Source organism: Neomonachus schauinslandi, chromosome 1, assembly GCF_002201575.2.
Source record: "Neomonachus schauinslandi chromosome 1, ASM220157v2, whole genome shotgun sequence".
Lineage (NCBI taxonomy): Eukaryota > Metazoa > Chordata > Mammalia > Carnivora > Phocidae > Neomonachus > Neomonachus schauinslandi.
In genome coordinates, this window is record NC_058403.1 from 198,415,034 (window position 1) to 198,429,892 (window position 14,859).

Consider the following 14,859-nt stretch of genomic DNA (forward strand, 5'->3'; position numbering starts at 1 on the left):
GGTGAAATTTGGGTGGGCCCCTAAAGAGCTGAAGGAAAAAGAAGTCAAGACATTCCAGGAGGGGGAAGGATCTACACAAAGATGGAGACAGGCTATGGAACAGTGAGGCAGTACAGAATCCATCGGTTTGGTGAGCACAGTCAGCTAAGTTAGCACTGGTCAAACTGGAGGACCAGAAGAGGTACATGTCAGGCCAGGAGAGAGCACAGGCAGGGGTCTGTAAATATGTTCCTCAAAGGTTCACCCCAAAGAACTGGGCACTGCTCAACAGCGATTTGAAGAGTCAGCTCCCTGGCTCACTCCCTTCATAAAACTCAGTATGCCCAGAGTGAGCGAATCGGCAGGGGTTCCAGGAACGACCTGGGCGCGCTCCCGCCATGGGCCGAGTCCAGGGCCTCACCGTTCTCGAAGGAACGTGCAGCAGGCGTCCTTGATGCTCTGCAGCTGCAGGAAGCTCGCCCCCATCAGCAACGACTGCACGTTCTGCTGGTCAATGGCAAGGTGGCCGTTGTAGGCAAAGTTGATCAGAGCTTCCAGGGCGCTAGAGAAAGGAGAGAAAAGATCGGCTTCAGAGACTCTGACCCTCACTGAGCTGACATGACTACCTGGGGAATGCGTGGGCCCTGCTCTAAAACCCATTTAGCCCATGCCCTTCGAGAATCTGTATGACAGGAATAATGACTTCACCAGAGTTGAAGAGTCATTCTACTTCTTAAGCTGTCTTTACTGCCCAAATAATCTTATTACAGAAAATTTTAAAAAGAGAAAGCAAGTACCCACAATCTCACTACTAAATGAGTCAACAGTGGTTACTTTTTTGGGTTCATTTTTAGTCTCTATTTGCCTGCATGCATAAATGGATAGGGATATAATCACATAATACTTACTGATTCCTTTCCCACGTTGCTACACTGTCTTCATATTTATCATTTTTAGTGGCTGCTATATAGTATTTCAACATGTAAACATAAATTACATGCTAAGTTAGCATGTACATTACACCTACATTACATGTAGATGCCGTAATTTATTTCCTTTATTGGTAGGCCTCATAGCTAATAACATCTTATTGCCATCATAAATAGCATTTTTTTTTATTTCTTTGGGATACATTTCCAGAATGAGATGCCGACAAATTTTTCTGCCTCCCACTGGGAAAGAACTCCAAGTTCTGTCTCAGGGCTGCATGTGGTCTGGCCCCTCTCCGGCTCTCTGACCTCATCACCTTCCACTCTTAACCCTCACTCTAGCCCAACATGCCGAACACACCCTCACTGCAGGGCCTTTTTGTACAGTCTGCTCCGTTTGGATGGCTTTGTCACCAGACGGCTCACTTCCTCACTTCGATTAAGGTCTCGGCTCAAATGTCACCTCATCACAGAGGCCTTCCCTGATCACCCTGGTATGACACAGACCCCCACCATCGCTCACTTTACTGTTCTCGCCTCGCTTTCACTTGCCAGCCCTACCATGCACGTGTGTGGTTATGGTTGTGGCCAGATCCCCACGACTAGAAAGCTGGCACAATTAGAGGCGCTGTTTTCTTAGTGCTACAGCTCAGTGCCTACGGCAGCACACATGGCAGGTGCCCAGTCTACCTCTGTTAAATGAAGCACTTGGACTGTGCATGGCAATGAGCACAGCTCCTTCAGATACAGACCTCAGAGAAGAGAGCGTACAAGTGCCCTTGCAGACCCACTTCTGTGTCTTTCCTTATAAGTAGCTGGCCTGAGATTTCTACCTTGCAGTGGGTATATAAATCCTCTCCACGTGTGGGGCAGATCACTCTCAATCATCCAGAGGGTACTACGGTTTCCTGGCTCCTTTAGCCCTCGTTTCCACCACTCTGAGATTAAGAAGGTAGGCAACAAATGACAGGTTACTGGGTGAGGTTGCCGACTCACTGCTTTGTTCACTGTTTCTCCTGCAACAAGAATGTCACTGCCCCGAGTCACCCCGTGTGTCTTGTTTGCTACTGCATCCCCAGCCCTCAGAACAGTGCCACACACATAGCAGGGACACAGTGGACCCTTGGATACAGCCTAGGTTATAAACATGCAGCTCAGTTCACAGACTTGCAGCAAAATCAAACACAGAATGTCACATAAACATCCTTCTCCCTTTCAAGGCCCAAAAAGGCATACTATGGAATATGTTTATATAAAGTCTTCATATAGTCATTAGGAAGGTATTTCCACGAAGAGGGTCCAGTAGTAAGTGACTTTACATGTCAGGACAACATTAAGGAAATGCCTGAATGACATGATTTCAGCAGTTATGGTACTGCCTCCTGCCCCTAAAATTCAACTAGGGCAGAATTTTGTAGCCTCGGCAGGACTGATATTTGAGACCAATAACTGCTAGGGAGGGCTGTCTTGGACACTGAAAGGCATTTAGATGGGATAACTTTTGGGCTTGGCCTCTTTGGGCTTCAATTTTCTCAACCATCCAATAACCACGATTTTGCCCATCTTCTGAATCTGTGTTGTCCCATATAGTAGCTACCAGCCACACATGGCTATTTAAAATTATGTTAAAATTAATTAAAATTAAGTAAAATGTAGAATTCAATTCTTTAATCCCACCAGTTAAAATCCAAGTGCTCAGCAGCTACATTTGGCTAGTGGCTACCATCCTGCAGAGTACAAACACAACATTCCCATCAGCGCAGAAGTTTGAACGGATGACACTGTTCTAGACTGACGGGGAGAGTATGGAATGAAGACACTTATTTGGAAAACTATTTTGCCAGCTATAATGGTTAGCACAGAAAAGTGCAGAGGATACCCTTTCACCGCCTTTGTACCCAGTCCTCGTTATAAAAAATATCTTGGACGCTAGTCCCTATTAAACGTGTTACTTTAATAGTGCTGTGTCCCGCCACGGGCCCGCCAACAGCACCACACACGGGGCTGAAGCTGCGCCTGGAAACCCGCAGACTGAGAGACCCAGTGGAGGAATTGAGTACCTGGGGTCCATTCCTTGCATTACAATCTCATCCTGCTTGCACTCCATCATGTCATTTGTAAACATAGCGTGGAAGTACGGGATTGAGGCTGCTAAGACGATCCGGTGGGCACTGAATTTGTGGTCCCCAATCTGTGGGCAAAGTGAAACATAAAGAGAGATACTGAGGAAGGCAAATACAAAACCCAACCGGCCCCTTCCCCGGCTTAAGCCTCTGCCCGTTGCAATGGTACTGGAGGCATCCCGGTACATGACAGCTGGGCTTATCATGGAGACCCCGAGAGCTTCAATTCCACATACTCAGTTGCAGTGGAAGAATGTAAACAACAGTTTCATGAGGCATTAAAATGGTTAAAAAAAAAATGGAAGCCCGAATGCTTCCAGTGGTAGTTTTTCCTTCTATGGTAGTTGCACTGCCTTGTTCCCGACTCCCCGCCAACTCAGAGACCTGACTGTCTAACACATTATCCTGATCCCAGTTTTACTGAAGCCAGATGGAGGAGACAAACTGTCCAAGAATGCTGGAGCTCCTGACAGTAGGCTCCTCAAGAGTAGATACACAGCGACAGGTAGAGATAAGGAGAAACAAAACCAGACTTGAATAGGGGAACGCGTGGGGATGAAGGACAGAGCAGGCATGGTGGGCACAAGTCTAATCACATGGGTGCCCCCTCTGGCAACCAGGCCCATGTTGAAAGCTATCCAGGGGTCCACAGAAAGTCACCTTATTAGCATAAACTCAGGTGTGGTTGAAAGAGGTTTGTTATGAATAACAAAGGACACTCCTCTCAGGAAATTCCAAGGTTTTGTTTTTTTTTTTTAAGATTTTATTTATTTATTTATTCATGAGAGAGAGAGAGAGAGAGAGAGAGAGAGGCAGAGGGAGAAGCAGGCTCCCAAGGAGCAGGGAGCCCGATGCGGGACTCGATCTCAGGACCCTGAGATCATGACCTGAGCCGAAGGCAGACGCTTAACCATCTGAGCCACCCAGGCGCCCCAAATTCCAAGGTTTTAGAAGCTCTTGTGTCAGGAACTGGGAGCAAAGACTGAATATTATAATAAAAGATGCTCTTATCACCCCTACCACTCAGGAAATTCCAAGGGTTTTAGAAGCTCTGTGCCAGGAACAAGGGAAAAAGACCAAATACATATTCTTTTTTTTTTTTTAAGAACTTTTTTTTTTTTTAAGATTTTATTTATTTATTTGAGAGAGAGAGGGAGAGAGAGCACAAGCAGGGGGAGGGGCAGAGGCAGAGGGAGAAGCAGACACCCCGCTGAGCAGGGAGCCCAACACAGGGCTCAATCCCACGACCCTGGGATCATGACCTGAGCTAAAGGCAGGAGTTTAACTGATTGAGCCACCCAGGTGCCCCCCAAATACACACTCATTATATCACACCATCATAGGGCATATGCACAATATGTCTGAATGTGTCTTTGTTAGCCTTCAACTTGGGTGATAGTTTAGCTGGCTATAAAATTCTAAGTTGGGAATATTTTTTCTATCAGAATTCTGAAGGTATTGCTCCATTGTCTTCTACTTTGTTGCTTTTGAGAAATTTAATGCCCTTCTGAACACTAACCCTTAGTATGTGACTATTCACTCTAGAAGCTTTTAGTGCTTTCTCTTTATCCTCAGAGTTCTGAATTCTCACAGGGTTATACCTTGGTGTTGGTGTCCTTTCATGCATCATGCTGCCTCAATCTACAGACTTTATTTCAGTTCTGGGAATACCTTTCCATCCTATTTCTTTGATAATTTCCTCCTCTCTATTGTCTATTTTTCCTCTTCTGAAATTTCCATGAGTCAAGTGTTAGGCCTCTTAGAATGATCTTGCATTTTTTCACCTGTTCCCCATTTCCCACCTCTTTCATTTGGTCTATCTCCTGGGAATCTTCTTCAACTTTATCTTTCAATATTTCTGTGTTGTAGCTTTTTATAAGGCTATGGTATTTTAATTTCCAAGAGGTCTTTCTTGTTTTCTGAAGGTCCCCCACCCCACTTTTTATTGAAAGAATCTTATTCATCTTTCATGAATGCTGTATTTTCTTTAACCTCTCTCAAGATATTATAGTTAAATTTTTTCTTCTTTTTCTCCTCCTCCTCCCTGCTTTTACTATTTCCTCTGAGTTTTTTCCCTCATTTGCTTTGGTCTCTGTCTTTTATGCTAGAGGCTTGCTTTAAATGTCTTGTGATGGGCGCCTGGATGGCTCAGTTGGTTAAGCGTCTGCCTTGGGCTTGGGTCATGATCTCAGGGTCCTGGGATCGAGCCCCGCATCAGGCTCTCTGCTCAGCAAGGAGTCTGTTCTCCCTCTCCCGCTCCCCCTGCTTGTGTTCCCTGTCAAATAAATAAATAAAATCTTTAAAAAAATAAAAATAAATGCCTCGTGACACCTGGCTATCTGCTTATATTTTTAGATTGAAAGTTTTATGTGGGGGTGGCTAGGCTCATCAACTGGTGGACCTCACATCAGGGTGATCAAGCAAGAACCTGCCATTTTATTGAGGACTGCTAAAGGTAGTATCTTTAGGACTTTTTCTCTGGGGCAAACTTTATCAGAGACAGATCTTCCAATCTCTTGCATGGGAGTGTCTGCCTGTAGGTATTCTGGAAACTGGGTGAGAGAGGGGGATAATCCTACCATTCACTATTTAGACCTTTGCCTTAAAGCCCTTAGGTTCAGTTTTGCTCCATATTCCATCCCCTCTTCTGTGTTTGGTATGCCCCTGGTTCAATGTGGAAGACTAAAACTCCTGTCTCCTGGGAAAGTGGGGGAGGAGCTGCAGGCAACTAATTGCTTTTCATACAGACTTTCAACTAATCTTCCTGTTTTCAGTATTTTGCTTCTCCAATTTTGGAACTATTCCAGGGTTCTGCATTACAAATCCTCTTTCTTCTTTATTTCTCCCCCAGCAGGCACTTTCAGTTCCTCTGGCTCTCTAAGTTCATCATACTTCAGACTTTCTGGTTTCAACATTCCATTGATCTCTCATTTGCTGATATCTCTTCTCCCTCTTACTATCATTTTAATGGTATTACAGCCAGGCACAGGGGTTCAATTAGTTGTGTTAAATCGCCACGTATTTATTTTTCATCTGGAAAGTAAACAGAAGACAAAAGAACAAAACTGTATGTGCATAAACTAGGTGACCTGGTTTCCCCAAAAAGCTCAGCTAAAGAGAAGACAGGCCTATCTTGGGATATGCTAGCCAGATTACAACTGAATTCTGTGTTCTGTTAAAAGGAAGAACAAATCTGTCTTTATCTACAAGAGGGAGACCAAGATGGGAAAAGGTCTGGAAGCTACATTTTACCAAGGAATGGTTAAGGATAGCTCATTTGTAAAACATAATTTGGGGGGGGGGGACAGAGTAGCTGTCCTCCAACCCTAGAAGGGCCATTACATGGATGAGGGCAGATCTAGAAGTGACAGGGGGGCAGGCTTTAGTTTTATTATAAAGAATAAGAGCCTATCACCTAAGAATGTTTAGGGGAGTCCTTCACCAGTTCCAAAATTTTAAGGGACCTTCCAATTCTACAATCATAGGATACCACATTTTTGTGAAAAGCTTTAAAAAACCCAAATACTCTCATTTATAATCTCAGTTCAAAAAGTCACTTAAAAAAAGAGATGATCATTTATTGAGTTCCTTTTTGCTAAGTACCTGTTACGCATTCTTTTCTCATTTTAGTCCTCACGGCAACCTTCTACATTAAGTAGCTGCTGCGAATTTCATTTTGTAGAAAAGGAAACCAAGATTTAGAAGTTACGTAACTTGCCTTTTATGTAAAAGAGAAGGAATTCTGCTTAAGCTGTTTACTAGTGGATCTTGAGAGGGACCCAGTAAATAACAGACCTCCTCCCAGCTTAAGTTCTCAGCCAAGTGGGAAATTTTTGAAATAATAAAAAACCTACACATGATAAAAATTATATAGAATTAAACACACACAGACACACCAGTGAATAAAAGTAAAGCTGGGGAAATCTGAGTAAGAGTGGCGGATTAAATCAGTATCAATATCCTTGTTGTGATGTTGTACTACAGTTTTGTAAGCTATTACCATAGGGGAAACTGGGCAAAGGGTACAAAGGATCTCACTGCTATTATTTCAAATAACCATATGCGAATCTACAATTATCTCAAAATTAAAAGTTCACTTAAAAAAAGGGACAGAGGTCCCTGGGTGGCTCAGTTGGTTGAGTATCTGACTCTTGGTTTCGGCCCAGGCCGTGATTTCAGGGTTGTGAGATTAGGCCCCGTAATGAGCACAGAGTATGCTTGAGATTCTCTCTCTCTCTCCTTCTGCCCCTCCCACTTGTGTGCTCTCTCTCTAAAAAAAATAAATCTTTAAAAAACATAAATAAAAAATAAATTTAAAAAGGGACAAAGCAAATGGGAAATAAAAACATTCTTTTATTACTGATAAGTCTAATACTGTAAATTAAGGCCTACATAGGAGGACAAGTGTGTTCCCTATTTTAACATCTTGAATTACACAGACCCAAGCAAAGGCCACTTTCTCCACTGATCTGCAATTATACTGTTACCTCAAATCTCCCCACTTCTCCATTCCTAAGGTGGCAAAGAAATGTGAAATAGTGCAACAGAATTTACAAAAAAATAATCAGCAACATATAACTGGTTGGTCAGAAAGGCAATACTATTTGGCATACATCCCTACCTTTAATCACATTTTGCTATGCCCACTCTCAGACAATACTTGTTTAAAAGTATTACCAACAGGGGCGACTGGGTGGCTCAGAGAGTTAAGCGGCCGCCTTGGGCTCAGGTCATGATCCCAGGGTCCTGGGATCAAGCCCCATGTCGGGCTCCCTGCTTAGCAGGGACCCTGCTTCTCCCTCTTGCTCTGCCTACTTGTGCTCTCTCTCTGTCAAATAAATAGTTTTTTTTTTTTTTTTAAGTATTACTAATAGAATGGAATCAGACTATAAATTTAAAGTATTGGAAAGAGTCAGATTCCTCTTTAAAAAAAAAAAGGGCGGGGGGCGGCGCCTGGGTGTCTCATTCATTAAGCGTCTGCCTTTGGCTCAGGTCATAATCCCAGGGTCCTGGGATAGAGCCCCGCATCGAGCTCCCTGCTCCACGGGAGGCCTGCTTCTCCCTCTCCCACTCCCCCTGCTTGTGCTCCCTCTCTCGCTGTGTCTCTCTGTGTCAAATAAATAAAATAAAATCTTAAAAAAAAAAAAAAGTCAGGTTCCAAGTGCAAGCTAGGGCAGAAGGAAAGAAGTGAATCTGTGGTATAATGAAACACTCTGAGCTGAAAGAATTAAACTCATGACCACATATGGAAGCTGCCTGGGCTGGATTAGTATATCAGGTCTCTGTGCACACAGCACACACCTAGTGCCCATTCTCACACTACCACTTAATAAGCGTGTGTATCGGCACCAGCCACGTAACCACTGTGGGATGATATGCAATGACTAGCATCTACAAAGCAAATTAGGGGCAATCACAGGACTTCCTGGGTACATAAACACCTCCAAATTTGCTTCTAAGGAAAAAAAAAAAATCCATTCCAACTGAGAGCCCAAACAACTTCCACTTAAAACTGCAGCAAAGACTCAGCACTCATGCCACTTGGCTTCTACAAACAGTGGATGCAGAACCTCTTTCTAAGCAGGGGCTCTGCACAGTAGGATCTGGAGAAGAGACTGAAGCATTCCTGGTCACCTATAGGATTCCTCCATATATTTTTTAAATTATGAAGCCCCTGTAGCTTTAATGTCTCTTAACAGCTTTGTTCGGAAAATTAAGAGCTAATGGAGTTATACGAAGGGGAGGAAGATAAGGTTTAAAAGTCAATGGGTAGCTTAAATCCACATGTGCTGCAACTTCTCTATACTTGGTTTTAAAAATCATGGAACACACTATTCCTTCGATGAATGTTAAAAATCAAAGTGGCCTCCATGATGTAAGGATAGATATGAAAAGGAAAGTAATGTGATGTGAAGCTGGAAAAGTAGACACGGCACTCAGGAATTCTACATTTTACTTTAAGATTATTAGGAAACCAGACAAAAGTACTAAGGAAGGGTCTCTAAAGCGATGGGGTCACTCTCTGCAGGGAGAACATGAACTGGGAGTTGCCATTCACTTTGATCAGAAATGACAGAGAGGGGCTGTTGGGGGTAGAAGATCCAGTCAAGTTTTGTACAAGATGCCACCGAGTGCCTGGGAGGCATCCAAACAGAGATACTGTGTAGGAAGTGGATGGGTACGTCTGGAACACAGAGAAATGGAGTCTAGGCTCAAATGACACTTTTGGGAGTCATCAGTGTAGAGACAAGAAGAGGTCACTGAGGGAGGGAGCTCAGAGCCCGAAGAGGGTGTAAGACAGCCTTGAGGAACTCTAACATTTAAAGCTCATCTAGAAGAAGATGCTTCTGCAATGCAGCAGAAGGAAAGTACAGAAAGGAAGAGAAAATGAGAAAAGAAGCAAGGAGATGCCTGGAGGAAGACAAGGGCGTGGGAGCCGTGGTGGTGAACACGGAAGCTAGAAGGCCCACACGAGCAAGCACCAGCAAGGTCACCTTTTACAGGCCTCCTCCCCCCTTAGCTTCCCAACTTAGGAGATCATTCCTATTCCTCTGACTTCTCAAGAGTTTTTGAGAAGATCACATATAAAGGAGTATGAAACTGGTTGACATGAATGTCATTTGACCAAATCACCACAGTCACCCCAAATTCCTGAAGTTCCAGTGGAAAAAAACTATGGTCCTGTGCAGACCACGCTGATGTTGCTGCCAATCCTGGGTCTTGTTTGGAGGGATGGATCTGTGCTGATCTGTCCCAGCTTGGCCACCAATGGGATAGGACTCAAGGGCACATTTACAAACCCGAGGTGCTCCACAATGGTACACAGATGAATAAATAACCGGATGGATGGGCTCTAGAGAAGACTGAAGCTACTTAGCTTTTTCTGAGTGGGGCCTCCTAATTGCAATGTTGGGCTTATGAAATTAAGTGATATATAATACACATGAAAATACTCTAGCACAGTGTCAGGCACTTAGCAGAGATTTAACAAAAGTTATTGTTTTGCATTCAGCTGAGAGCCACAGCCCTATTTAGTCTCCTGTGAGACTAAGATATAAATAACTGAAATCCTCACGAGTTCAGTCAGATTCACAGAGATTAAAACTCTTGAGTTTCAGAGCCAGCTCTACTACAGATATAAGGGAGCTGCCCAATTACTATGCTTTGTTTCCAGGTTGGACTGGATTTCCAGGTAGGATTATTACTTATGGTGGTATAGCAAGGAATATAGTAAAAAAAATTTAAGATTCTCAAGAGAAGCACTATAAATACTGGTAAACGGTACTGTGATCAACCATGCTATCAGACAATACTAGAAAGCACAGCATTAAATGTCAAAACATGTGCCCATCTCTTTTATCTGCTCATCCCAAGGGATACAGCACAAGCCATATGGTACATACATATCGCACCAGCTTCCAGGCCAGCTGTTCTTTCTGTAATAATCCAGGCAAATCTCTTCCCTCCACCCCTGAACCTCAGTTTCTTCATCTGTAACTAAGGGGCTCTAACTGGATCAGGTTTCTCACCAGTTAGTCATTGTATTAATAACAGTAGTCTAACACGAATTCAGTAAAGTTTTTCTTTTTGATCATGATGGCATCTACATACATATGAAAAGCAATTATACACACATCTTAAAGGCATCATTTCTCTGGCCAACAGATCGGAGCACGTGTGGATATGAGGGCCCCTAGTAATAACTCAGAAACCTCTGTAGGTTCTCCAAGGCTCCTCCTGGTTAGTAGAGTTCGAGACTATAGCAAAAGGAACCATAAATCCTGAGCACCTCATCATCCACCTAAGTTTTGACTTGCCTTAACACACACGTACATGCATGTGCGCACGCATGCACGCACACCCAGCTTCCATGTTCTTCCTTGGGGAAATTTTCCATTCACAGCACTGCTTTGGTGGTATCTTTAGATCAACAGGGATGGTGTAGCATGACACCACAAATTCTGTTCCCTATCAACAGGCAGGTGGGGCTCAAGATTCAACCAGCTGCTTATTCAAGCAGGAAAAGCAGCAGGGCAAAATCTGAGTTGGGAGTAATCTGAGACAGGTGTTCCCAAAGAAAGCAAAAGATATGCCCAGAATAGATTTCTCTTTGATGGAAAACATTTTGATACTATTGCTCCTACCTTCAAGCATCTCACAATGAACAAAAATAAAACACTAAGTGAACAGTTAAGTGCCCAGCCTGTACAGACAGATTACCCTTGGGATAAGTGGGATATAAGACTAAGCTTTCAGGCAGTCACAAGAGATGCTGAAAGTGCATAATGGTAATCCATAATTTTACTGAGACACAAATTTGAATCACAAAGGCTATGAAGCCGGTGTGTGCGAGAATGTGTCTATGAAATGGAGATGTAGTAGGGATGGGTTAATCTCTAAACTTCCTTTAGCCTAGAAAATCAATAATTATAAATCTTTTAAGACAGACAGCATAGGGGCACCTGGGTGGCTCAGTCGTTAAGCGCCTGCCTTCAGCTCAGGTCATGATCCCAGGGTCCTGGATCGAGCCCCGCATCGGGCTCCCTGCTCGGCGGGAAGCCCGCTTCTCCCTCTCCCACTCCCCCTGCTTGTGTTCCCTCTCTCGCTGTGCCTCTCTCTGTCAAATAAATAAATAAAATCTTTAAAAAAAAAAAAAAAAAAGACAGCATATCATTGTAGATAAGTACTCTGGGGGCGCCTGGGTGGCTCAGTTGGTTAAGCGTCTGCCTTTGGCTCAGGTCATGATCTCGGGGTCCTGGGATTGAGACCAGCATCGAGCTCCCTGCTGAGTAGGGAGCCTGCTTCTCCCTCTGCCTACCACTTCCCCTGCTTATGTTTTCTCTGTCAAATAAATAAATAAAATCTTACAAAAAAAAAAAGAACAAGTATGGCTGGCACTAGATGACCTGGGTTCAAATCTAGGTTCTGCTGTTTGCTAGCTGTGTGACTATGGGCCAGTTATTCAACCTCTCTGTGCCTCAATTCACACATCTGCAAAATGGGGTTAAACAGTACCTCTCTCATGGGGTTATTGTGAGGATTAAGTTAGCTAACATCTGTAAGGCATTTAAAACAGCGCACAGCACATATTGAGTGCAATATAACTGCTTGTTAAATAAATAAAATGTCCTCAAATTTAAAACTTTATAGATTTTTTTTTTTTAAGATTTTATTTATTCACTTGAGACACAGAGATACAGAGAGGGAGAGAGAGAGCATGAGCAGGGAGAGAGGCAGAGGGAGAGGGAGAAGCAGGCTCTCCGCTGAGCCAGGAGCCTGATGTGGGGCTCGATCCCAGGACCCTGGGATCATGACCTGAGCTGAAGGCAGACGCTTAACCATCTGAGCCACCCAGGCGCCCCTATAGAAGTTATTTTTAAGACCTTTAGAGAAGGGGTCAGCAAATACAGTCTATGGGCCCAAATCCGGCCTGCCTCTTGTTTTTGTGTGGCCCATGAGCTAAGTGTAGTTTTCACATTTTTATATATATTTTGGGGGGGAGGGGGAGTCAAAAGAAGACTAATACTTCATGACATGTAAAAATCAAATGAAATCCAAATTTTGGTGTCCACATACAAAATTTTATTGGAACACAGACATGTCCATACCATGGCAAATCTGAGTAGCTGTGACAGTGATCAATGGCCTGCAAAGCCAAAAATAGTTACCACCTGCTGACCTCTGCTCTAGAGTCACAGGGAACATATTATGAAGAGGGATGTGAATACATTCTCTAGAAAGATGCTGATCACTTATTTAAGACCCCTGCAACCCACTTCACACCTGATCTGCTGGTATTCACAACTCCTCCTGCTGAACTAGTATGAACTGTTGGCACTTTGTGGAATCCACCACCGAGATAAACAGTGTCTTCTACAAAATGCTCCTTTTAAAAAGGAAATGAGCTAAGCCCGAAATAGAGGCATTCACACTCGAGCCATTAATGGCCTGTATGGGCCCTGCCCACCACCAATGTGTCTTTTTTTTAAACTTCAGTTTCTTAACCATAGTTACACAATTATTCTCTCTTTCTGCCCCCCACCCCCACCCCTACACCCACGGAGTTTCACTGCTAATTAGGCTCAGCAACAAAGCAGCCTTGTCCATCCGAAATGTCAGAGGTGGACTGCATGGAGATGCCTCGAAGCACCTGCTTTCCTACCTCAGGTATCAATCAACACCTTACTCAGCAAGCGCCAAGCACAAAGCCAGCTCAAGCCAGCACTCCACCCCCCAAAGAAAATGTTACTCAGATGTTAGACGAGTAGGGCTATTCCATGCTAGAGATGTCAAGCCACAGTCATACGCACTGCATTTTTCTGTTCTTACCCACTTCGGTGGACTCCAGAGTCCCTGAGGGGAATAAGGGTCTTATACATCCCTTATATAGCTCAGTAAATAGTCACTGAAATTAAAATATCAACTCTACCCTCAATTCAGCCCAGAAAGTCAACAATTTCCTGTGAAAATAAATTCACCCTGAAGAAGAATGGCAGTTTCACTGAAGGTTATAGTCAGAATGGACATCAGGCTCTCTTGGTTAAATTTAGAAAAGCATATAGAAGATTAAGCAGGGGGGCCTTATGATTTCCTACCCATGTCTTCAAATTTTTCTTACATACATAAATAGGTATAGTAAATCTTCAAATAACCGTAACACTTGAGGGCTACTACCATGACATTCTATCACTTACCATTAACTAGATATGGCTCTCTAAATTGCTATATAATATAGATAAAGCTATTAACTATACATTAACAATGTACCGTGCATTAACTATCAATTATCTATAATGTAATGATGATGATCCATTACTGAACTATTTTAGGTTACTTGAAGGTTAACAGAAAACACTTGTGGTTCAACACATGCCACTAAAAACCTTCCAAAAACACGACTAGCTATAGACTCCATCTCACCTCAGCTCTGTCTAGTGCTCCTTACCTTCTTCTGGGATCTTCTATCTTCATTCCAACCACACTACATAACACATGATCTAAGCCCTACCAATGAGACCCTTCCTCATGACTTTTCAAATGAGAAAGAAGGACAATCCCCCCAGGATAGCAAGGAGCCATCAGATGCTCCACCACCACCATGTATGAAAAAACAGTTTGCAGTGGGAGGAGGGTGTTGACCATGGAGGGTAAGTGTCTTAGCAGCATTTCAGTCCCTGGCCCATCATCAACACTGTCTTTTCTCCAGTTTGATTACATGAACCAATAAATGGTTGGTCTTGCTGAAGGCAGTTCTGCTATTAAGAGCCAGAGTTCTGAGCACCATAGTCCAGAGAAAGCCCTGGGGGAAATCAGAAAAGAGGGACCTTCCTTCCTGGCTTTAGTAGATGGGCTACATCTAAAGGTGGCTTTTAGGGGTGCCTGGGTGGCTCAGTTGGTTGGGCGGCTGCCTTCAGCTCAGGTCATGATCCCAGAGTCCTGGGATCGAGCCCCACGTCGGGCTCCCTGCTCCGTGGAGAGCCTGCTTCTCCCTCTCCCTCTGCCTGCGTCTCTGCCTACTTGTGCTCTCTCTCTCTGTCAAATAAATAAATAAAATCTTAAAAAAAAAAAAGGAAAAAGGTGGCTTTAGCTCTGAATGGGCCCTTGTGGTGCCTCAAGGCCCCCATTCTGCTCACCAGGCAGGTCTTAAAGAATTATAACACTCGAAACAGTGAAGAGGTCATTTCTCCCCAAACTGATGGGCAGATTTGATGCAACTCCTATCAAAACCATAGCAAGATTATTTTTATAGATACAGTCAAGATTCTTCGGGCCAAGGAACTAAAATAGCTGAAATAATTTTGAGTAATAAAGTACAAATGGCCAATAAG

At 43.6% G+C, this 14,859-nt stretch overlaps 1 protein-coding gene across 1 annotated transcript in view; it reads right to left on the minus strand.

The window, feature by feature from the left end:
* Positions 1-14,859, minus strand: part of KLHL18 (kelch like family member 18) — a 48,049-nt gene that overhangs the window by 16,064 nt on the left and 17,126 nt on the right. Inside the window, exons 2-3 of the mRNA XM_021687068.1 lie at positions 2,969-3,099; positions 401-541 (exon numbers count right to left, since the gene is read on the minus strand). Of these exons, the coding sequence (XP_021542743.1) occupies positions 401-541; positions 2,969-3,099 (272 nt within the window). The remainder of the gene's footprint in view (positions 1-400; positions 542-2,968; positions 3,100-14,859) is intronic.